The 25,294-nt window shown below is 40.7% G+C and overlaps 1 protein-coding gene across 3 annotated transcripts in view; it reads right to left on the bottom strand.

Moving 5' to 3' along the window:
• Nucleotides 1-797: 797 nt before the first annotated feature.
• The window catches only part of LOC149458730 (tubby-related protein 3-like), an 85,596-nt gene continuing 61,099 nt past the window's right edge, over nt 798-25,294 (bottom strand). For 2 of the 3 annotated variants that reach the window (XM_089681818.1, XM_089681819.1), the window contains exons 11-15: nt 14,083-14,195; nt 7,717-7,831; nt 6,461-6,559; nt 3,549-3,720; nt 798-980 (exon numbers count right to left, since the gene is read on the bottom strand). In XM_089681818.1, the coding sequence (XP_089537944.1) occupies nt 847-980; nt 3,549-3,720; nt 6,461-6,559; nt 7,717-7,831; nt 14,083-14,195 (633 nt within the window). In that variant the 3' untranslated portion in view covers nt 798-846. The remainder of the gene's footprint in view (nt 981-3,548; nt 3,721-6,460; nt 6,560-7,716; nt 7,832-14,082; nt 14,196-25,294) is intronic. The other variant, XM_089681820.1, reaches the window with a different exon arrangement.

Genomic DNA, 25,294 nt, shown 5'->3' with positions numbered 1-25,294 from the left:
TAGTAGTGCACTACTAATTGACTACAGTTTTTTTTTTTAAAAGTACCTTTGATCCAAAGATAAACTGTTATTTATATGTATTTCCTGTTACCAATTATACATTCTCAAAGCTATGATCAGGTTAAAAACGTAACTTTCATAGAAAATTCCCAATGTGATCTTTGTGCGTCAGTGAACAAAATATTTAAAAAATGTAAATCTCTATTGCTTGCAGAGATATAGCAGCTTTAGCAAGTGCAATAATACATGGATGCATTAAGATTGAACTCCAGACAGATTTTTTTTTTTTTGGAGAGAGTGAGAAAGGATTGGCGGTCAGGTTTTAATTAGACACATTTATCAATCTGTCTGGCATTGTTGCCAACAGTCATTATAAAAGGGTACTATACAGCCCCACTGCTATGTCTTGGACCCTTAAAATCGGAGGCCTGTGTTGGTTCCTGTGGGATTTTTGTAAACTTTCTGCTATTTTGCTTTCCTGCATTTTTGAGTGCTGGATATTTTCTGACTTTTTATCACTGTCTGTGTCTCTCCTGGGGAGATTTCCTTATACCTCTGTGGATACCCGGGCAGTAAAAAAGGGGAATTCTCCCCAATGGGGACACAGCAGTAAATATCTGACAGAAGGCATTTAGTACTGTCTGTGCCCTATTTAGAGAGATTTAATCATGCTTCCTGTCTATGTTACCCTACTAAAAATAAGATGAAATCTCCGCATGGAGGGCACAGGCCACTATAACAACCCAAAAGAGGATCTAATCCTCACCCACTCAATCAAAAAAATGTTTTGGATGGAATTCCAAATTAAATGTGCCTCGTTTATTCAGGACTTTGTGATTCTAAACTCTATTCACATGCAAGTTTGCTGTCAAAGCTGGACAAACAGATAGCGAAAGCCTGCAGAGCACACAGCGGATAGCGGAAATCCATGGTGAAAACATCTTCTGCTACTCGGCCAAACTGCATGACGATGTACTCAGCTGTGAGAGGAAAGAGAGATTCAATTTAACCACTCAGATACCACCAACATGAAATTGTATTGGTTCCAATAAAAACATTAACAGAAACAAAAAAAACTGCGCTTAAAATTACGTGCCACATATATTTACAGATAGTGCTCAGATCATTGCTGCCACTTCTGATAAATCAATGTAACCCAAAAGGAACAACTTAAAGTGGTCCAGTAGCGCAAAATGTCATAAAGTGAATAAAACAATTCAACTTAAATATCAAAATATAACTTTTGATGTAAAAAAGTCCTAAATAAAGTCCTTAATGAACCCACAAACTCTTCAAGTTCTCCAAGAAAGTTCACCATGTGTGCAAAATAAAGTGTCGGGTCTGCACTCCCTCATGGTTAGCTAAATCGCTTAAAGATAGCAATCACCGTCTCCCATACACTAAGATGTCACTCTCTTCAGGATGCACAGATATCATTCCATGAGTTGGTTGGTAATAGGTATACAGGCATTGAAAATGGTAACAGCCTCCCTTCTTCCTTCTCTGTGATCACCTCCCAAATGGTCATGTAAGGGAAAAACACAAAAGAGAAACCCCAATGGTGCAGTACAAAATACCTTCTTTATTGGCCCAAATAGATAGCCACTTACAAGCAATAAAAGAAATTCAAGTTCAAAAATGGTGCAGATAGTGAAACCAAGCAAAAATGCTATGTGAATCCTTGCAGTGCTCTCACCACCGCCAAATGTCACAAAATGGCGCTGATCGCGTCACTTCCGGTTCCGCTTCCGTCACTTCTTGTTGCTGCACAGTACCGTCCTGACGCGTTTGTCACATCCGACTTCCTCATAGGGTTCTTACCAACCAACCCATGGAATGATATCTGTGTTATATTATGGTATTTAAGTTGTATTGTTTCATTCACTTTATGATATTTTGCGCTACTGAACCAATAAAAACATTGATCCACTAATGTTTATTTATAGCCAAAAGTCCTCTCTTTGGTAGGGTAGGAAATGGGATTTTTATCTGTGTGTTTTGTTGAGGAAATTTCTCTTCACTTCCTGTCCCAAAGACAAACAGGGAGCCTCCAAAGTGAAGGCAAATCATCTCTCCTCACCAGAACAGGTGTTTTCATTAGAAGATTTCTCTTCAATTTCTGTTCCAGGACAATTGCAACATTTTGCATTTTGCACTACTTTCTGACAAAAGTCACTAGGACAAACAGAGGAGGGAGGGTGCAGACAGCAATAAATATCTGATGGAGGTTTCTAACTATCTACTCTACTATTTACATTTCTATATCCAAAATTAGAATAGGGCTATAAGTACCCTTTAGTTATTTTCAGATTTTAATGAGGGGCAATTTGTCATGCAATTGCAGATAAGAATCGATTTTATGGTCTATTCATGTGACTTTGACAGGTCTTGTGACCCAGTTCTCCTGCTAGCTTTTCATTCTGAACCCCAGAGCCAGAGGAGCAATGTGCTTTAGAAATGTGTGGAGCCTTGTATTTATACAAAGCAGCAGTAAGGCATGGTATAGTCATACCACTGCTTGCCCTCTTAGAACTGTTGGGTTTCTCTGTTACTCTATATTATGTCTAATGTAGAAAAAAGAGAGAGTGCTCCTCCTGCAGTAGAAAATCTAAAACCCCAAAACAGGAGAATCAGAGTTGGGAACATTAGGAAGAAGATTATCCACTTCTGCAAGGCAGCATTAGGATCATTGGTTCAAATCCCAACCATTGCACTACCTGCATGGAGTTTGCATGTTCTCCCTGTTCCTGCGCGAGTTTCCTTCGGATACTCTGGTTTCCTCCCACACTCCTAAGACATGCTAATAGGATAATTGGCTCCCGTCCAGGGGCGGACTGACCATTTGGAAACTCGGCACTGCCCGTGGGTCCGGGGTCAGTAGGGGGCCCCTTGAGATGCCCCTGGTACCTTTTTCATAGGCTTTTTTGAGTGTTGGTAAGGACACAGGGGCCCCATGATCCCCTATTGCCCGGGGGCCCCATGAGTTGTCAGTCCGCCCCTGCTCCCATCTAAATTGGCCCTACTATGTGTATATATGAATGTGAGGGACCTTATATATGTAAATTGATAGTGCTATATAAGTACCCGTAAGGAATAAATAATAAATAACCACAGCAGTCTCTGAGAAAAGAAAAAAAGGATTAGTGAGTCAGTTATCAAAATATCTACTCATAAATTGAAATTTCAGTTTTGACTAGAACGGACCTTTAAGGCTCCATTCACACTTGTGTGACTTGTCATGCAACTTTGGACACATAAAGTTGCATGACAAGTGTCAGCCTGTTGGCACCCATTTAGATCTATGCGACTTTGGAAAGGTTCCTGCACTACTTTGATACAGCTTTGATGCGACTTAGTGCCAGAGAGTGTAAGGTTGAATCAAAGTTGCAACAAAGTCAAACTGGATATTGCGCAACTTTGGAGTTACGCAAGTGTGAATGGAGCCACAGATTGAGGTTTGTTTAACCCCTGCCTGGTACTTAACTGAAACATGAAATACACATCTACCTATAGTGCACCATATTCCTTCATGTAATGTGATAACTTACGGTCCACAGCATTTATGATCTGAAAATTCTTCACAGAGGCCTGAGTGACTCGGCCATGAAAGTTTAAGACGTAGGACTGAGTCTCCTCATTCCAGGATGGTGCCTTGTTGTGAAGAGAGATAATATTCTCCATGTTGCCATTTTGGTAACGAGTCTGGAGTGTCTCATGTTCCTGTAATGATGAAAGAAATAGTAGTGGTACTGAAAGCTACGTAATTGTGAGTAACAAGGCTGTAACTAATAGTTTTTTTCCAGTGTGAACTCTAGAGCTACACTAAACACTCCTCCATTTGGTAATAAAGAAGGTGTTCCTGGGTTTTCACCCGAGCATCAATAGGATGGAACAGTACACCCGTGCCAGTAAGAGCAAAAAGTAGAATTTTTAACATACCAGTAAAATCTCTTTCTTACAGGACACAGGATCTTTATTCTTTAACCATGAGTTATGTGCAGTTGCCTTCATGTGATAAAATAATGCTGAGTACACATTAATTAGCACTATGGATTGTTGTCACCTGAAGATGGCCGCATATAACCCATGGTTTCGATCAAGGGAAGCCTGTTTCCTGTACTGTATGATTGAGAAATCCTATGCAAGATACAGGACTCCAGATTTTCAGTCCCTAAAGTCTAAATGAACCTTTAAAAAAATAAGAAATACACATGTTTTTGCAGGTAAACATTTCCTTTTTTTTTCCTCAGGATCCAACTCTGTTAGCAGATCGCAGGTGCAATGTCAGGCTCCTGCAGACACTGCCTGCCGCTCTCTGCCTATACCTCTGTATGAATGAACATACCAGCACCCTTACAGTTTATTGAGAACTACAAGCCATCTGCTTCTGTGGAAGACAAGACTTGTAGTTGATTCATTCACAGAATCTGTTTTTAAACTGACAGCGGGAGTGGGGAGAAGTCACTGGGGGGTATCGGGAGGTGTAGGAACTGGTGCATAGTAACATGTTACATGTTACACCCTAAATATGGGTGTAACATGTTGCTAAAGGTGACCTTAGCCTTTAATAATAGAACATCCAAAAGCAGTTCAACTGAGGGGTGGGCAACACAGTGAACAAACACTAGACCCATGTAAGAAACGAGTCAAAAAAGGCTCGGCAGAACTCAGAAGGGCTCGACAGAAAGAGATCAGCATGCAGCACATTACACCCAAAAATGGCATCAGATGAGGCTTGAACATTGACCTAGTAAAACTTAAAAGGATAAGTTCGCGTTTCGTAACACGTTACATGTTATACCCATATTCAGGGTGTAACATGTTACAAATGGACCGGCTCCCCGATCCCAGATGTGACAGCTAGCGGGGGATCTTCTCCTCCCTGCTAGCTGTTACAATTTTAAAAAAATGTATTTTTTAAAAAACACAGTGTTCTGTGTATGAGAACACTACAAGTTCCAACAGCCTTTGCAGCTGTCGGCTTGTAGTTCTCAATGAACATACAAGATGTACGAGCACACAGATACACTGACAGGTCTGCAGGAAATCTGCATGGCAATGCTTTATAGGTTTCAGAACCAAAAAATAATAAATGCACATTTTTTTACCTGCAAAAAAATGTGCATTTATTATTTTTTGTTAAAAGGGGACCTTATCCTTTAACAAGCTAGTGAAGCAAAGACCAGATTGCAGAGTTGCAAATCTGAGATGCCTTATGCTGATAAACCAACGAAGCACTAACAGATCTGGTAGAGTGTGGCTTAAAGTAGAACTGAAGAAAAAGCTTTATTTGGTTTAGGACAAAGTGAAAATGGATTTGAACACCTGTCTGATTCCTAATGCTGTTGGTGCCCCCGCTAGGGAGATTCGCCCTCTCTATTTGTTGTTGTGTATTATTATCACCAAAAATTAAAGTGAAAGTAAATTCCACATTTTCCATTGTCCCCAATGTACACTAATAGAGGAGAATTTCCCAACTTTCTGTTTTGGCTATGGGACAGGAAGTAAAGGGAAATCTCCATAATAGGGAACAGGTGGCTAAAAAAAAAAAAAAAAACTGAGAAGAATTTTACCATCCCTTACTCCATCCAAAATGAAATAAAAATTGCCTTTATTACTACTGTAAAAGGGAGCAAGAGACTATGGGTTTGAATGATGGCTTGTCCAATCCACCTAGCTAAGGTGTAGCAAAAAGCAGGAAGGTCCCTGGCCTGTTGGAACATTCGAAAAGGACAATTTGTCAAAAAAAGAGGCTGCAGCCAAGAGGTAGACTATCACAACATATAGCACATAAGACAGTGGCAAAAACAATCCGTGGGATGATTTGGAGCAAGAAGTAAGCAGGATCCCTGGTTGAGGTGGTAGGATGAAACCACCTAAAAAGAAAGGCTTTAGGCCTTTGGATAACCTGGAGTTTGTGAAACACCAGGAAAGGCTCTTTACAAGATAAGGTTGCTAATTCAGAGACCCTATGTGCAGAAGCAATAGCCAATAAAAAGACCTCCTTGCGTGAGAGGTCACACAAGGGAAAATCCCTAAAAGGGTTGAAGGACGGTCTCTGAAGGGCTAATAGATTCAGGTCAAGGTTCCACAGAGTCACAGGGGAACATACAGGGGTAGAAAAGAGTGTGACACCCTGCATAAAGACCTTAAATAAGGAATGAGAGGCCACCATCTTTGAAACAGAATGGCCAAGGCCAAAATTAGCCCCTTGATGGTACTTAAGATCAAATGCTGGTTTAGACCATACTGACGGGAAGGACAGAATGCATCCCACAGAGTACTTTCTACAATAGAACTTCTTAGTCTTGCACCATAAAAAATAGGCTTTCCTGATATAATGGTAGACTTTGGAGATGTTGACTTTCTAGTCTTCAAGAGGGTCTAATAAAAACACACCTACTTCAAACATTGCTAAGCTCAAAGACCAATGATTTTGATGATCTTACAGATAACTTACATTACGCGGCCGTATGCACACTCTTTCGCAGTCCTGGTTCATCCCAGGAATAACAACAGTCATTTTGCGAGGACCTCTGAACCCCAGAACATTGGTTTCCTGTTAGAGGATAAAAAAAGGAAAAATACAACTGACCCAGTTTGACTTGAAAAACTGTGTCTATCATTATATGATTACTGAAGTATAATGGATAACTAGGCTAGTGTGGGATCAGCACTTTTGAGTATTTTCTGCCTTTTCCTACATTCAACCTTGGATATAAAACTGCAATTTTATTAGATACAGAGTAAAGGGCATTGTTGGCTAGTTTAACAATGCTGACTGTTGTGCTTGGAATTTCTTAAGAATATTGATGCTGCTGCTGTCATGTTATGAAAAATGTATTTTGCTGCTATATACAATGTAATGTCAGGATGATAAAGGACATTTTGCAAGTGACCAATATTAAAGGAAACCTGTACTGAGAGAATATATATTAATGTATATTAGCTGACCAGTATACATGGCTGACCTCACTTTCTGAAATTGTTATCTTTATGGCTGTCATCATAATTCATTGGCTCTAATACTTTCCTAGTTCCTGACCTGGAAAATATAGATAGGAAATTGTCTCTATTCTGACTTTTATTGTCTGTATGCTTCATCAATGATTACGTTTTAAAGCCAGAGACTTGCGGACAAGTAACAAAAGCAGCCTGTATATTTGTCAGTATATGTTAGAATTAATTTACAAAATACTTTAGAGTTTGCTAGATGCTGGTGGAATAATATGTCCATGTGCTTGCTGTGTCCCTCAGAGAAAAAAAAAAGATCTATGCAGCTGGATTTCCAGTTTCACCTAAACAAGAGATTACAAAAGGATCCCATGCTTCCTTTTGAATGTTTTACTTTATATTACAATATGGAGAAGAAGGAGGAAAGAGATCATACTCAAGGCCATTACTATTTACATTTGTATAGTATTCAAAAGTCTGACCATCCCTTCTTAAAGCAATTGTAAAGGCTCAAGGATTTTTACCTTCATGCATTCTGTGAATAAAGGTAAAAAAAACCCATCTGTGTGCAGCAATCCCCCCAGCCCCTCTAATACTTACCTGAGCCCCATCTCGTTCCACCGATGTGCACGAGAGCTTTGGCTGTCCCTGGTCTCTCCCTCCTCATTGGCTGGGACAGCAGCAGGAGCCATAGGCACATTTATCTACATTGACTTTATACTGACCCTTATGACTGAATAATTGAAGAGTTTTATAACTTACATAACATATTGATGCCAGTTCTTGTCTGAGCGATTCTCTCTCTTGCACAAATGGCTTTGTGTCAGGGTTCACTCCATTGTCAAAAACTGTGAATCTGGTTCCTAGCATGTTTGATCTGGAATGACATTAATTTATATGTTTGTGTTGATTCTTTATTCTGAAATCTGTTTTCACTCTTCTAATGAGACTTAGGTAGCATTTCACACTGTTCAAACAATGTACCTTACACTAATGAGACATTTGTATGTTAATGGTCACTGCTCTTACAATGCTTTTGTTATACTCTCAAACATCAGAAGATGAATATTAAAGCAGTTGCCAGCACAACACTTTCTAATACCATTGTACAGTAACTATCCAAGTGCCATACCTGCTTTACTTTAGTTTCAGAAATTATTTTCTTACCTTTTTCACAAGGTTAAAATGTTCTGTCATTTGACCATATATCTCTTCTATCTGATCTGGGGGCTGGGTTACAGGACACTGTGCAGACACCCAAGAGGTGAGGTTTACTAGAACTGGAGCACTCAGAATCTGGTGCGGCTGTGCATCGTAGCCAATCAGATTCTTTTTTTTTTTAACAATTGGCTTTTATTCAGACAAAAAGCAGAAAATATAAACAGAAATGAACTGCAAGGAGACATGACATAATATCGTATCATGAAATACACAATTATACAAATTAGATTCGGAGCAAACTCAGTAGCATAAGCACAACATTATTCTGCAGGATGCGTTCATATATTAAAATGTTTACAATTTGCAGGTACAAATGTCAAGGATGAAAAGCTAGTAGAGAAAGCATGAGAATAACAATAGTAAGGGCAGGACCATCCCTACGAGAGGTGCCAAGAATTCACCAGCATGGCCCACATGTCCAGGAGAGAAAAAGAGCTATTCGCCCATCAGCCCCTTATACTTCTCTGAAAAAGTGAACGCACACCAACAGGACCACAATTTGTGGAATCTGGTTACCATGTCATCAGTCATAGCCAGTGAGCATTCCAATTCCATAGTGGCATTAACCTCTCTTACCCAGTCTTGGATCGAGGGGGTATGAGTGGTCTTCCAGTGCCTGGGAATGAAGGATTTAGCCGCATTCAAAAGGTGTCACACCAAGGATTTCTTGTACGATTTCAGAGAATACAGAAATATGAAGGAGGCAACATTCAGGGGTTAATGGCAATGCAGTCCCCGTAATAGAGTAGATCAGCTCTCGAACATCATCCCAAAATGGCTTCAGCTGTGGGCATTGCCACCAAATATGAAACAAGGATCCCTAAGCTGACTCGCAGCGAAAGCATAAGCCTGATGTCTAAGGAAACCACCTGTCAGGGATCCGGGTATGACCAGAGATGTGTGGACCGACACAGGGAAACGCAGACTTCGGGTATTGTATAAAACAATACAATTTATTAAAGGCTAAACAATACATAAATGCAGTGCAAGGCTAAACATAAACACAGTGCAAACAAAACCAAACCTCCAACAGATAACAATATGTACAACACCAAACGTAGTTGGGCAGGCCGGGTCGGTAGCTAATGGGCAGACATGGTACAAGGAGCAGGCAGGAAAGTGGTCAGGAGTAGCCGAGGTCGGTACAGGCAGAGTTCATGCGGAGTCAGGATCAAAGCAGAGAGGCAGGCAGGATACAGGATCAGGCTACAGGGCACAAGGGAGCAATACACCAAGGCACTGACTGCAGGCCTGGTCCTGCTTAAATACACCTCCTACAATCAGCCTCCGGTGATGGCCTGATTGCAGGAGCGAGACACTGACTGCTGAGAGCACCCGCTGGCCAGCACTGGTACTGCAGGACACAAGGCAGGTAAGCCCCAGCACTACCAGAGATAAGACCATTCCTGACACCACCTCTTTAACCTGTCTGGCATAGCATACCAAAGCATTAACAATTTGTAGGAGGTTTCTTGAGTCCTGGTGCTAATGGAGCATTTGTGAGCAAAGATGCAAGCTTTTCTCTGGTCATCAGAGAACTCTGCCTGAAAGGCTGATTCCTAACCTAGCCGAAAATTGTTGGGGGTGCCAGAGGGATTGTTTTGAAGCCAAGAATGGGCCAAAGAGGTGGTTTTGTAAATGGATTTCCCTTTCAGACATAGCGTTTCTAGGGTCCTAAGAGGTCTGGAAAAGGCTTCCTTTCCATCTGTGGTTTGTCAAGTAATTGTGTCAATCAGCTTCTAACTTCAGCTTGTTCATTTAAGCTTTGACATTAAAGCCTGGAAGCTGCAAAGCTGCACCAGATTTTGCACTCTCCAGTTTTAGTAAATCTCCCCCCAATGTATCTGTATTCCACAGTCTGCTCAGCCTGATACAAGATGAAGGCTGTGCTTGAGCAGGGGGTGTGTTCAAGAGGCAAGATTTGATTGGGAAGGGGTGTGTGCCAGAAACAGGCTGTGATTGGTCAGAGGGTGTGGTGGAAGAACAAACCACCCAATACAGGCATGCTGTGTGTCTGCAGTCTGCACAGTGTCCTGTACCTTGGAAAGGCCAACCATAGAATGAAAACTGACCAGGCTAACAGATCAACTTCTGCGCTTTGTGTGGTCAGCTAGAACAAGGAAGAAAGGTGACTGGCAGGATCAACCAGGTACTTCTGATGGAACAAGTACATGAAAATTATAGAGACTATGATTTATAAAATACACATATGTGAACACACAAATGAAAAAAATAGATATTTAGGATAACATATACTTTGACACTGACCTAAATGAACACAGTCAGTTTTTTCTTTTAACTTTCATTTTATAAACTCTAGTTAATTCATAAAATGAAAAAAAATTACACAAAATTTAAAGGTATGTGTGTTGTATATATTTATAATCATATCCATCTTAAAGAGGAGTTCTAGCTAAAACTTTTTCCTAGGATTGAATAGAAAAGAAGGAATACGTTCACTGTAAGGCTTTTATTTCTGTCTTTTTCCCGACTCTACTTGTTCTGGAAGTGAGGGGAAAACGAACATTTTATAGTTGTCACCATTATTTTTTTTTTCAATCCAAACTGTTTCTATTGAAAATTGAAAGGGAGTACATAAGTAGATAACAGGGCATGAGACAATCTTACAGATGGGTACAGATAGAAATGTACATTGCATGTATACATCAAACACAGTAGGATTACATCCTTAAGAGCCCTTTTTATCAATATTGAGTATCGGGTCAATCAAGATTTTACAGAGTATGGAGAAATTAAGTAAAAGAAATAAAAATCAGAAAAAAAAAGGAAGAAAAGAAGAACAGAACACTCAACAAAAACAACAAGAACAGTTGCAGGTGGGCCACCAGGTCCTATCTCAACTAGTTGTCACCATTAGATTAGTAAAGGGCAAACTTTTCAATGGCGACACCTGTTCTAATGACAACTGTCAGAATTTGGATTTTTTTCTCCAATTTGAGTAGATTTCTACTCACTCCCTGCTTTGTCTGTCACAGAAATCTTTCCACGGAGAACAAAGACAGCAATAAAAACCTACTACTGGAGTTCTGACACTTTTCGCTCTATAAAAAAGGTTTTGTCTGGAGTTCTACTTTAACACTACTTTAACCCAATTTAGAGGTGAACATGACTTCTAATTACAGTGGAATTAAAGAGGAATTCCAGGCTATACCTATCTAGTCTTAAAATTGCTGCCCCCAACTCCTAACACCTATGCTGACTTACCTGTGTAAGAAAGATGTATATACTTACATATTTTCAGGTCGATGCAGTCCGAACATGTGATCTCCTCTGTGTCAGCCAGAGGTGGCTTCAGGGGAGAGGAGAGAGCACTCAACAATGGTTGGTAATGCCTGTGAGAATTGACATCATCCATAAACTCATATTGTCTATCCATTGTCGGTGGGTGCTATCTCCTTTCCACTGTAGCTGCTGTTGGCTGACACAGGGGAGCTGGATCACGTGACTGGACCAGAGCAGCCTAAAAATAGATAAGTATATACACCTTTCTTACACAGGTTAGTCACCATTGGTGTTAGTAGGTGATTGGGGACATTTTTACGATCAGTTAGGTACAGCCTGGAATTCCCCTTTAAGTGTACTAAGATCTCACTTTCTGGAAGTAGAAAGGATATTTGAACTGCGAATAAAGAACTAAATTCAGCCTAAGATATTTTTTTGTTTCAGCTGCTTCCTAATATATAATCCTTATATAATCTAACCCAATTATTGAGGAGGAGCAGGCTAGTCTCATTTCTATTGTTTTATGTGAAAATGTGTTCCAGGAAAACAAAAAACTAAAGCTTTGATTTGGGACATGTTTTGGTTTGTATCCAGTCAGCTACCTACACACAGAGCATCCCCAAACCTCCTCTTTTGCAGTCCCTTTTTGGTGCTCTCAGCTCTTCCTTTTCTGTGTGTGCCGCCATAGCAAGCTGCAGGCTTGTTCCAGAGCTGGGCTGTGTCTGTCCATAGATGTACACAGCGTGGCTCAACCCTTCCTCCTCACAGGATTTGATTAACAGCAGCAGGAGTCATTGGCTCCTGCTGCCTCTTCTGTGTCCTGTGAAGAGAGCAATAGACACCAGAGCCGCTGCAGATGGGCACAGCTCTGGATCGAGATAGGAGATAGGTAATTATACAGGGAGATGGGGGCACAATACAACTACTAAGACATTTTACCTTAATTCAGGGAATGCAGTAAAGTGTAACTAAAGCCAAAACTTTTTTTTATTGTTTTATTCTTCTTTCAAATGAATGTTCCAGTCAGGTTCGCCTGTCTGTTTTTCAGGCAGACCCGATCACAACCTCCATTCTCCTCTATGGAGGATGTAAAAAGACGTGTCTGTTTATACCCGCCTGCATCCAATCCAATTAAAAACAGATGGATGGGGGATCCATTCCCCTTTCATCTAGCGGATCAAATCAGATGGCAGTCAGGTGTAAACGGACAGGCGGTCTGTTTACATCCAACCGCCCAGAGAGGAGAGCGGGCTGTATCCGTGTCCACTCTGCATAAGTGGAGCATACACGGACCTGTTATCCATCTGCTCCGTGAGGATCAGCGGATAGATCCCCTGCTGAGCAAGCAGATCGCATCTGGAGTCTGCCCTATGTGAAAGGACCCTTAGAAAGAGTGGACAGGGAGTAGATCATCATGTGTTTATTGCTGTCTGTGCCCCCGTTAGGGAGATTGCCCTCTCTGTATTTGTCCTGCTTACTATTTTTACCTAAAGTTTTGGGTTATCCCCAGATAAGTAATAGACGCAAAATCTCTACCAATAGGGACACTAGCTCTGGTGACCTGGGGGTCCCAAGGGATTCCCTTAATTTGCAGGGATTTCCTCTTACTTACTGTTTTGGCTATGAGACAAGAAGTGAAGGTAAATCTCCACAATGGGATACAAATGGTGAAAAAAAAAACCTGACAGGGCTTATAACCCTCCCTTACTCTATCCAAAATGGAAAAACAAAAGTTTTGCCTATAGTTCTACTTTAAAGCAAAAATGTCTAGCCTTTAGAAGAATACTTTGACGTCGACGTAACACAAATATGCGGCCTCACAGAACTGCGGTGTCACTGAGAGCCCTGGGACCCGGTCTAACAATCGGGACCTGGGACTCCCGAGTCCGGGTCACATGATCACTGTGATAGCCTCTGATTGGCTATCACAGTGATCAGTCACTGTACAGCCTGGCCCCCTTGTGTTTTTTTTCTCTCTCTATGAATGGAGGGGAGAGATACATTGTATCTCCCTGACTCCTGGGATAGAGGGAAAAAAATGTTTGTTAAAAAAGTAAATAAATACATATATAAAAAAATATAAATAAATAAATAAAAGAAAAAAAATAAATAAAAATACCTAGATCAAGGTTTGATCTAGTTCAGTGCCAGGATAAGTGTTTGGGTCAAGGTCAGGGTCAAAATTCAAGGTAAAAAGGTCAGAGTCAAAGGTCAGGATTTAAAAAAAATTGGTGTCAGTGTGTTTTAGGTAAAAACAAAATAAAATGTGCACTATTGTTTATGGGCTGTACTACGGGTACAAACAACAAATAACATACACATACGGTATCACTGCGATCGTCAAGAGCTGGAGAATTTACTTTGGGTTGTTCTTTGATGGTAGGTTATGGTAGTAGCAAGAAACACACAGCTAAATTTAAAAAATTATTTTTTTTTTCTATTTTGGGCCAGTTTTCCTTTGATAATAAAAAAATCAAGAGATATCCATTACCATTTACCACCAAATGAAAGCCCAATTTGTCCTGAAAAAAACAAGGTCCAATTCACCTGGATGTACAAAGTAGTTGTGATGTTATTTACGGTTTTACTAACACGTCAACATTGCAAATTAGTGTTTAGGCATTTAGATTTGTTTTACTCTTAGGCGTGAAGGGGTTAACTTACCTGACTTTACCAATAAAACTTTCTCCACCACGTGACAGGTCTGTAGGATCCACTGAGATCAGGTAATTAGAGGTCTTACTTTTCTTTCTCTTTCTTCCAGCCATAAGGAAAAGCTGTTCAAAATAAAATGAAGTTTTTTTCTGTCAGCTGTCACATAGTGTACTGAAATAATAGGAAATATGACAGTCATAATAATAATGAGGAGTAAGTAGGGGTGAGTTGTGTAACGCATAGATGTCACATTTTAAACAAAATGTTACAGCACACCACGTAAGAGTCTCATTAGGGATTGGGATTCTTTTCTCAAAGCAGAGCTCCCAAAACATGATGATCCTTGTAGCTTTATGTGAATAAAGGACAAGATTATCATTATACCAATGTGTGTCAATGAAGATTTATTTTTCTTTTTAATTGTACTGGTACCATCCACTACTGCACCCTCCAGGAACCGTGGGCAAGCCTGCATGGTTTGTGCCATATACAGGCATATTGCTCAGCCCTGCCATCAGATCTGTTGCATACTGGGCTGCCTACTGCTGTGATGGAACACAGTTGGGCATTACCACCTGTTCATACATGGCAGAATAAATGCAATTTATTGTATTTTTTACATTACATTTCATACAATACAGTACTATATAGTACATGGGCAGACATACAGTATTTGCATGTTACATGTCTAGTGTTACAGCACAAACTTCATTATTCCTCTAGTTTCACTGCAAGACTAAGTTTGCCCAGATAGACTGAAAGAGATCTCTGGGTGGCATATTAATTTATTTTATTTCATAGCACCATATCATTCAGTACTGAACATTTAAATAAACACAATGCAAATTACAGACTCCTGACAAATACAAGTATAAAACATTTACACCTGTGTCACAGAGAGCCTTGTCTACACACTGTGTGCACAAATATTAGGCAAGTTTGTATTTTGACCTAATCATCATTTTTATGCATAATGTCAAACTCCAAGCTGTATAAATTTGAATGCTTATTGGATTTAAGCATATCAGGTGATGTGTATTTGTGTAATGAGGGAGGGTGTGGCCTAAGGAGATCAAATGCGTGCATAATTATTAGGCAGCAGCTTTTCCTCAGACAAAATGGGCCAAAAAAGAGATTTAACTGACTCCGAAAATTCAAAAATTGTAAAAAGTCTTTCAGAAGGATGCAGCACTATTGAAATTGCTAAGATATTGGGGCGAGATCACAAAACCATCAAACATTTTGTTGCAAATAGTCAACAGGGTCGCAAGAAACACGTTGGGAAAAAAAGTTGCAAATAAACTGCCAAAGATTTGAGAAGAATCCAACGTGAAGCTACCAGGAACCCACTATCCTCCAATGCTGTCATATAACTGCAACCTACCTGGAGTTCCCAAAAGTACAAGTTGTTCAGTGCTCAGAGATATGGCCAAGGTAGGGAAGGCTGAAACCCAACCACCACTGAACAAGACACATAAGTTGAAACGTCAAGACTGGGCCAAGAAATATGTAAAGACAAATTTTTCAAAGGTTTTATGGACTGATGACATGAGAGTGACTCTTGATGGACCAGATGGATGGGCCCATGGCTGGATAAGAGCTCCACTTCGACTCAGACTCCAGCAAGGTAGAGATGGGGTATTGGTATGGGCTGGTGTCATGGCCCCCCCGCTCCTTGTGCTTCTTCCCCCCCACCCCCCTCCGGATCCCTGCACTCAACTTCTCCATTACATGCCCCTGCGTGTGCCCGTAGCCCACATAAGTGGTGTGCTGGGTGCCAGGGAGCTGCCTTCTGCTGGGGAATTCCACACTTCTCCTCGACCACATGCCGAGGAGTCTTCTCTCCCCACTGTGCCTACATGTGGATTCCCCACATGCAGGCCACCTATATGTTATTTGTTATTGCGCATCCCCTTCCCCTGTCTCGGCGGGCACAGCGTGGCTCTGATGTTCCCGCGCTCTGCGCCCGCTGAAGATAAAGGTCATGCTCGCTGTGCGCAGCTGGCGCGAGGGAGCGGGGTTTATCGCCACAGCATCCCGATGCCAGGGCTTCTGTTGCCTAGCAACCTGGGAGCGTCCTGCTCCAGAGATAAATACCAGAGCAGAACCCTGGCATGGGCAGTCTCCCCCCTGCTTGCTCCTCTGAACCTCCTGCTATTGTGCTGTGAGAGGTCTTGTGCTGTGGCCAGATCCTACAGCCCCCTCTCCATCCCAGGACCCGTGGACCTTTGAGGAGCCTGTCTCGCCTGCCACTGCTACCGGTGCCTTGCTCTCTCCACAGAGTTCTGCCACCTTGCTGTGTGCCAACCCCTGCGCTGAGGATTTAACCTGGACTTAACCCTTGCCCACCAGAGTTCTGCTTCCTTGCTGTGTGCCAACCCCTGTGCTGAGGATTTAACCTGGACTTAACCCTTGCACGCCAGAGTTTTGCCTCCTTGCTGTGTGCCAACCTCTGCGCTGAGGATCTAACCTGCCAGAGTTCTGCCTCCCTGCTGTGTGCCAACCCCTGCGCTGAGGATTTAACCTGGGCTTAAACCTTGCCCTCCAGAGGTCTGCCTCCTTGCTATGTGCCAACCCCTGCTCTGAGGATTTAACCTGGGCTTAAACCTTGCCCTCCAGAGTTCTGCATCCTTGCTGTGTGCCAACCCCTGCGCTGAGGATCTAACCTGGACTTAACCCTTTCCTGCAAGAGTTCTGCCTCCCTGCTGTGTGCCAAACTCCCAAACCTACTGCTAGTTTTTAGAAGACACGTTCTTCAAGTAGTGGTACAGGAAAAAAGTCTGCATCTTTCAAGAAGACCATGATATTTATGCAGGACAATGCTCCATTGCATGCATCAAAGTACTCCACTGCATGGCTAGCCTGTAAAGGCCTTAAAGAAGAAAGAAAAATGACATGGCCCCCTTCCTCACCTGACATAACCCCTATTGAGAACTTGTGGGCCCTTCTTAAATGGCAGATTTACAGTGAAGGAAAAGAGTACACTTCTCTGAACAGTGTCTGGGAGGCTGTGCTTGCTGCTGCACAAAAAGTTGATCGTCAACAGATCTAGAAACTGATAGACTCCATGTATGGAAGGCTTATGGCTGTTATTGAAAAGAAGGGTGGCTATATTGGTCACTGTTTTTTATGTCAAAAATGTTTGTGTAAATTTTTAGTTGTTTGTCTTTTATTCTCACTTTAACAGATGACAATAAACAAGTGAAATAGGAACATTTTTATTTTTTACTTATGTTGCATAAATTTCTGCACACTAATAGTTGCCCTAAAATTGTGCACACATAGCAATTCTCCTAAGAAAGCCAAAACCTCACTTTTGCTTTCTTAAACATTCAGGTTTGAGATTTATGAACATTTTGGATTGACCAAGAGCACTGTAGTTCAATAATGAAATGAATCCTCAAAAATACAACTTACCTAATAATGGTGCACACAGTGTAGAAGTGTATCCAGCACTTTAATTAATCTTGCCAGTGATTCAGCTGAAACTTCAATGGGAACATATACCAAAGTCTCTGTTCCGGTGTCCACTAATGTGATGCAATGTGTCAGTATGTTGTCAGATTTCTTAGAATTTAGACAGAAGCCAATTGACCTACCAGCGTGTCTTAGGAGTGTGGAAGGAAACCAGAGTTCCCGGAGGAAACTCACACAGACACTGTGAGAACATACAAACTCCAGGCGGGAAGTGTTGTGGTTGGGATGCAAACCCACAACCCTAGTGCTGCTAGGTGGAAATGCTAACCACTTAACCAATCTTCTGCCCATAATAGATTAGTCACAGGCAATCAAAAAACATGGTATGACAGGGCACTCAAAAACATTCAGCTGCAAATGGCGAAATAAGAACTGGACATAATTTGAACACATTCTCTCATTTTTTGTGAGTACACATTTTGAGCTATTATTGTAAAAGGGTTTATGTGATTTGTGTGCATGTAGTAAGAAAATACAGATGCTTCTTCCTGTGAAAATGAGGATGTTGATAAATGGTTTACATTCTTCAACGCTAAGGGAATAGAAGTATTGGAATTTCTCACCAAGTGGAAACAGAGAAAACTGTGTACATTAGATTCAGCAATCAGGAATCTTAAAGAAAAAATAGAACCATATAAAGACCATGTAGACCATGCTAAATTAACAAATGATTAAAATAAAAATTTGGATAAACAAGACCAGGATAATAAAGTTAAGAAGAAAAAAGTATCAAAGGGATATAGGTGACTATCAGAATAATCAAGTCCTTAAATGGCAAAAAATACTCCTTAAGAATGAGAAAAGTTTAGCTAACACAACCCCTGAGAAAGGAACAGGGATAGGCACACCAGTAAGTAAAGATGTATTATTTATGACCCCAATACAACAAACAGCTGGAACACACCAGAAGGTAGCAAATGGGAAACCCAAATGAGGGGAACACATGATACCAACTAATGATACCTAGAGAGGGGATAATAGACCATTTCCCAGGTCCCCCAAGGCAAACTGCCCCCTATGAGGTTGCACCATATCCTTATTATCATCATAATGATCATTACGGTCATCAACAAGGAAACCAATACTCATATGGTCCTCAACAGTACAACACTTATGATCAGTATAGACCCAAACCTCAAAGACCTAGGTTTAAGAAACCTCCTAATACATATAATCATGTACCCACACGGAATAGATATATCCCCTTGCAGTATGAGGAGGAGTATGACCACTCTCCCAGATCCTATTTACCGAGACCTTTTTTAGGTGCAAGATGGAGACCCAATATTCCGGGAAGACACAGAGAAGAAGAAGAAAGAGGGGTCGGAAAGCAGGGAGGAGGATCCAGCAGCAGCAATAAAAGAGGACAAGAGCATTAGGGATTTATAATCTTAGTGGTATACCTCTGCTTAAGGAAGAGATAGAGGCATTGGACAGAGGACTTAAAAATGTCCCTAGGAAGGGATTGGATACATTTGAAACCTATATAGGTATTCAAAAATTGTTCAGATAACTTAATATTAAAAAATTCTATGCACAGAATCTGAAGGAAGTGGAAAGTCCACGGAGACTAGGGATGCATTCCAATATTAAAAATCAATCTGTGCTTTGTCTGAAGATAAATAATAATAGATATGTTGATATGTTAAAAAAACTGGTTATAGAAGATTTGGAGAAAAGGGATTAAGTTGTTAGAAAATAGGAAGGAATTCATTATTCATCCAGCAGATAAGGGTGGGGGGATTGTGGTTTTATCCAAGGAACAATATACCACTGAAATGGAAAAGCTACTAAGTGATAATAATAATTATGGGATATTGCTAAATAATCCCACTAGATTTTATAAAATGAAGTTGCAAAATATTGTTAGGTATGGAGTAAAAAAGGGTGTATTAAATAAACATGAGGAGAGGTATTTGCTTCCGTCAGTATGTAAGATTCCAGTTATATATTATATCCCGAAAATACACAAAGATAGTATTAATCAACCAGGAAGACCTATTATTAATGATATAGATTCCCTTGCATCAAGACTGGGAGAATATATTGATTTCTTCCTGCAACCCTTGGCATAGGATAAACTGGCATATTTAAAAGACACCAAACATACAGTATATTACAACTTTTACAGCCGTTGGAAGATACTGAGAATACTATAATGATGCCTGCAGATGTGACATCATTATATGCAAATATAGATCATGATGGAGTGATGGAGGCGGTTAAATGGATATTAAATAAAAATAAGAGGATGACATCCAGACACAAAAAATTTGAGAGCGAAGTTTGCTCCTAGTATAGCCAACATATACAGATGAAACTCGAAAAATTAGAATATCGTGCAAAAGTTCATTTATTTCAGTAATGCAACTTAAAAGGTGAAACTAATATATGAGATAGACTCATTACATGCAAAGCAGTTCAAGCCGTGATTTGTCATAATTGTGATGATTATGGCTTACAGCTCATAAAAACCCCAAATGCACAATCTCAGAAAATTAGAATATTACATGCAATCAATAAAACAAGGATTGTACTGTGATACATATGTGACATGGGTGTATAGAATGTATGTGTGAAGGATGATTGACACTCAATTGCCATAATTTTAGTAGGATATATCAGTGGAGGGGTAACTAGAGTTTAGAATAATAAGACAAGGACATTGTTAAAATCTATCAAGGCTAGATCTATGATTCATAGTTACCAGATGTGCAGTTGCAATCAGTCAAGTATTTATAGTTATAAGATATATAGTCGAACAAGTCAAGGTTAATAGTCACAATAGTTACACAAATAGAGTCTACTGCGCATGGCAGTAAACAAGGACACTGCAAATTGTGTATATAAAAGACGGGGACTCTAGGGGAATTTGGGACTCATTGAAGACGCGGCAGACGTGCCTTGCGGTGATTTCCCGGATTTCCCCTTTGCTGATTGCTGAGAGTCCCCCAATCATTGGGCAACATGTGATGCTACAATATCCGGTGATGTATTGATGCTTTATTCTTGCTATAATATGATCTAAATATGATTTGCAATTCTGACAATTCTTATGTTATTATACTAACAGAACTTATTCAATAAATCATGTTTTGCTTTAATATTTATTAAGCCTAATCCGTGTATTAGTGAGCGATTGTAGTAGTGTTAAAAACACTTTGTTTTGAGGCAAAACATGTACATAGAACAATATCGGACCTCTGAAAAGTATAAGCATGCATATGTACTCAGTACTTGGTTTGGGCCCCTTTTGCAGAAATTACTGCCTCAATGCGGCATGAAAGCTATCAGCCTGTGGCACTGCTGAGGTGTTATGGAAGACCAGGATGCTTCAATAGCCTTCAACTCTTCTGCATTGTTCGGTCTCATGTCTCTCATCTTTCTCTTGGCAATGCCCCATAGATTCTCTATGGGGTTCAGGTCAGGCGAGTTTGCTGGCCAATCAAGCACAGTAATCCCACGGTCATTGAGCCAGGTTTTGGTGCTTTTGGCAGTGTGAGCAGGTGCCAAGTTCTGCTGGAAAATGACGTCAGCATCTCCATAAAGCTCGTCTGTGGAAGGAAGTATGAAGTGCTCCAAATCTCCTGGTAGACGGCTGCGTTGACCCTGGACTTAATGAAGCACAGTGGACCAACACCAGCAGATGACATGGCTCCCCAAATCAACACAGACTGTGGAAACTTCACACTGGACTTCAAGCATCTTGCAGTGTGTGCCTCTCCATTCTTCCTCCATACTCCGGGTCCTTGGTTTCCAAATGAGATGTAAAAGTTGCTCTCATAAGAAAAGAGGACTTTGGATCACTGAGCAACAGACCAGGTCTGTTTTTCTTTAGCTGAGGTAAGACGCTTCTGACGTTGTTTGTTGTTCAGGAGCAGCTTGACAAGAGGAATACAACATTTGAAGCCCATGTCCAGGATCCATCTGTGTGTGGTGGCTCTTGATGCACTGACTCCAGCCTCAGTCCACTCCTTGTGAAAGTCCCCAACACTTTTGAATGGCCTTTTTCTGACAATCCTCTCCAGGCTGCGGTCATCCCTGCTGCTTGTGCACCTTATTCTTCCACACTTTTCCCTTCTTTATAACTTTCTATTAATGTGCTGTGATACAGCACTTTGGGAACATCCAACTTCTTTTGAAATTACCTTTTGAGGCTTTCCCTCCTTATGGAGGGTGTCAATGATGGTTTTCTGCACAACTGTCAGGTCAGCAGTCTTCCCCATGATTGTGATTCCTACTGAACCAGACTGAGAGACCATTTAAAGGCTCAGGAACCCTTTGCAGGTGTTATGGCTTAATTAGCTGATTAGAGTGGGACACTTTGAGCCTAGAATATTGCACCTTTTCACAATATTCTAATTTTCTGAGACTGTGGATTTGGGGTTTTCATGAGCTGTAAGCCATAATCATTACAATTATGACAAATCACAGCTTGAACTATCTTGCTTTGCATGTAATGAGTCTATCTCATATATTAATGTCACCTTTTAAGTTGCATTACTGAAATAAATGAACTTTTGCACGATATTATAATTTTTTGAGTTTCACCTGTATATGGCTAAATAGGAGGAGGAGTATGTTTTTAGATATCAGAGATCAGAAATCACATTGTACAGAAGGTTCATTGATGATTTGATCCTATTTTCGGAGGGTGAGCGCAATGAGCTGGACGATCTTAAGCGCAGCCTGAACAATAGGAGTATTAAATTATCAATAGAGAGTAGTACAGTAAGTGTACATTTTCTAGATATTACCCCAAAGAAAGTAGGGAATAAAGGTACCACCAGCACTTTTTTCAAGATGACTGACAGAAATTCATATATCCCTAATAATAGTTGTCATTATAAACCATGCTTAGTCAATATCCCAAAGGGACAATTTATGAGGATAAAAAGAAATTGCACCCATAATGAGGATTTTGAAAAATCAAACAGATAAATTATTAATATGTTTACTCAAAAGGGATATGATATGGAGCATTTACTGTAAATAAGGAAAGACAGTAAGAGATATGGATAGGGAATTATTATTAGAGGATAAGGTAAAGGAGCAGAATAATATGGGTCTGACAGTAGTTATGGGTTACAACCTACAATACAAACAAGTTGAACATATAATAAGGAGATACAGGCCTATCCTCCATCATGATAAATATTTAAAAGAACATATTCCCAACCAACCGAGGTTGATATACAAGAAAGCACGGACATTGAAAGATATGTTGGTGCATAATGTTGTGGAACCCCAAAAGAATCTGGAATACAGTTTTTTTGAGGGGAAAGGTTTTTACGTATGTGGCAATTGCTACAGTTGCAGAAGGGTCAAGAACAATAATAGGAGACGGAAAACCTTCATTAATCCCAAAACTGGAAAAGAATATAGGATTAGGGATTTTATTTCCTGCCACACGAGGGGAGTGGTGTATGTTATATCATGTCCATGTGGTCTCCTGTATGTGGGCAGGACAAAGAGAGCTTTGAAAGACAGGATTAAAGAACATGTGGATAACATCGGGAGGGCATCTAAGAAGCATCATTTATCCAATCACTTCAGATTGGTCCATCAAAGGGATTACAATCAATTGCAATTTTGGGGGGTGGAAGCATACAAAAAACATTGGAGAGGGGGGTACATGATTAGGGAACTTAGTAAGAAGAAGTCCCGATGAATATATGAATTGGATTCTCCAATTCCTCATGGTTTGAATGTGTATTTTGATTTGACCTGTTTCCTGAGTCATTTTTAATTTAATATGTCTATGGAGTGCTATTTAGAATAAATTAGGGGTAAGCAGAGGAGGATTATCATCAATGTTTGATCGAATTGTATTGGGTATTGTTTTTTTAATTTTTTTAAAGTATTTTAAATTATTTTTACAGTTTTAGGATCTATTTTGATGCCCATGTACCCATTAAGGGAATTAAGTGGGAGGGTATGCAGGACATTTAGACTTGTCTTCACGATAGCTATGTTGTTTAGCCATGGGTGAAATGTTGGAACTTTAAAATGCATTAGGTGATTAATTAATATTTGTATCTCGCTATGGATAGCTGTAGACATCATGGGCTAGTAAAATGGCCATGGGTCAGAGTATAGGAGCGAAAGTAAAGGAGCGACGTGGCGTCCAATGGTATCCCCCTGAAGAAGTCATGTGTCCCTCTGGCGTAACACGTAGGAGAGGGGTTTGGTGACGTTACAACGCTCGTGGTCAGCTGATCTGTCCCAGAGAGAGCTGACGGAGAGGAGTCCAGTGAGATCCATTAGAGCTTGAGGGTGGCAGCTACGGTTTTACTGATTGTTTTATTCATATGTGCAATATTTGGTACAATGGAGCACCTGTATTATGTTAGTGGCCATTGTATATAATAAAAAATTATCAGTTTTTTAAACGATAAAGCAGTATTGGTTTACCTATATTTTTCCTATATGTGCTCTGAGAGGAGGAGAAGGAAGGGGCTGAATCAGCAGTGAAGGAGAGCCTCGACAGAGGTCTTACCACTAATATATGTCCATTTAATGGGCACAAGCCATTTTTTTACCAAACTTAATTGTGCGGTCAAAAATTTCGGGTGAGTGCACAACTGGTGTTGGTGTTGGTGAAGGCACATTGCATGTTTCAAAAAGGAAGATTTGAATGGCACAAATCATCATTATATATTGAAAGAATCACGATTTGGAGATGGACTTTATTATTCATTAGTTCTTTGTTTATTATTATTATGTTTATATTTATTTAAATTTTTTTCACTTTGAAATTTTTTTTGCTATTTATATTTAGTATTGGTTAACATTAAGAGAAGCATGGCACGATCATTTTATGTTTTTTGTGTTAGCATCTACTGTGCCCATTCACTAGATGGGAGACATTGCTTGGCCTGTCACTCTCTTTGCCTTGAGCCATGGCTGCTACGCAGCTTCCACCCACCCACCACCACTTTCATTGTAGACATGTCTCCCCGTCAGTCGAAGTTCAGTGGGCAGAGTAGACAATCAGCAAGCCACAGAGACAGAGGCATAGCTTGCAGCTTGTGTGCCCTGATGCAAAGTTGACCTGGGGCCCACCCACTACCACCCCCTGCTTTCACTGTGTGCCAAGATATTCCCACCGCGCACCAAAATACTCCTGCTGCTGGCTGCACATGCACACAAGGTAGAGGCAGACAGACCACACTCTGAGCTGTTGGGCCTTGACTTCCAGGTTGACATATAACCCCACTGTTTTCACCCAGAAGCTCAGATTTTGGCCTGCCTGTCTCTACCTTGTGTGCAAGTGCAAGGTTGAGCAAGGCGGGGAGGGGCTACAATGAGCTGGGCGCTGGGCTGAACAGAGAGTGCACCACTGGGGAAAAGGGCTTGCCCTGTCACCCTGTGTAGGTGAAAGAAGAAACTCAGAGGGCCCACGTACTCTGAGTTTACTGAATTACCTACACAGCGTGATGCGGCAAGCACTTTTCCCCAGCAACACAGCAGAAAACCTAATGTGACAGGGCCCCTTGGAGCATGGGTGGGATCTTCATTGTGACCCCCGAGACCCCTCAAGCTCTTCCCATGAACACAGTGTAAAGTGTAATTCGACAGGAACGCCATACGGGCCCCCTGGAACATGGGTGGGATTGCAATTGCAACCCCTCAAGCTCCGATTATGTCTATATAGTTGAGCGCTGTCCCCTGTAGCCATGTACACACAGTATATATATATATTGATCTATATATGGGGTATATTGTATAGCCAGGTGTCAGG

This window comes from Staurois parvus, unplaced genomic scaffold (genome assembly GCF_062004578.1).
Source record: "Staurois parvus isolate SC_StPar_1 unplaced genomic scaffold, SC_StPar_1.0 ptg000279l, whole genome shotgun sequence".
Lineage (NCBI taxonomy): Eukaryota > Metazoa > Chordata > Amphibia > Anura > Ranidae > Staurois > Staurois parvus.
This window is presented reverse-complemented; position numbering and strand designations above follow the sequence as displayed.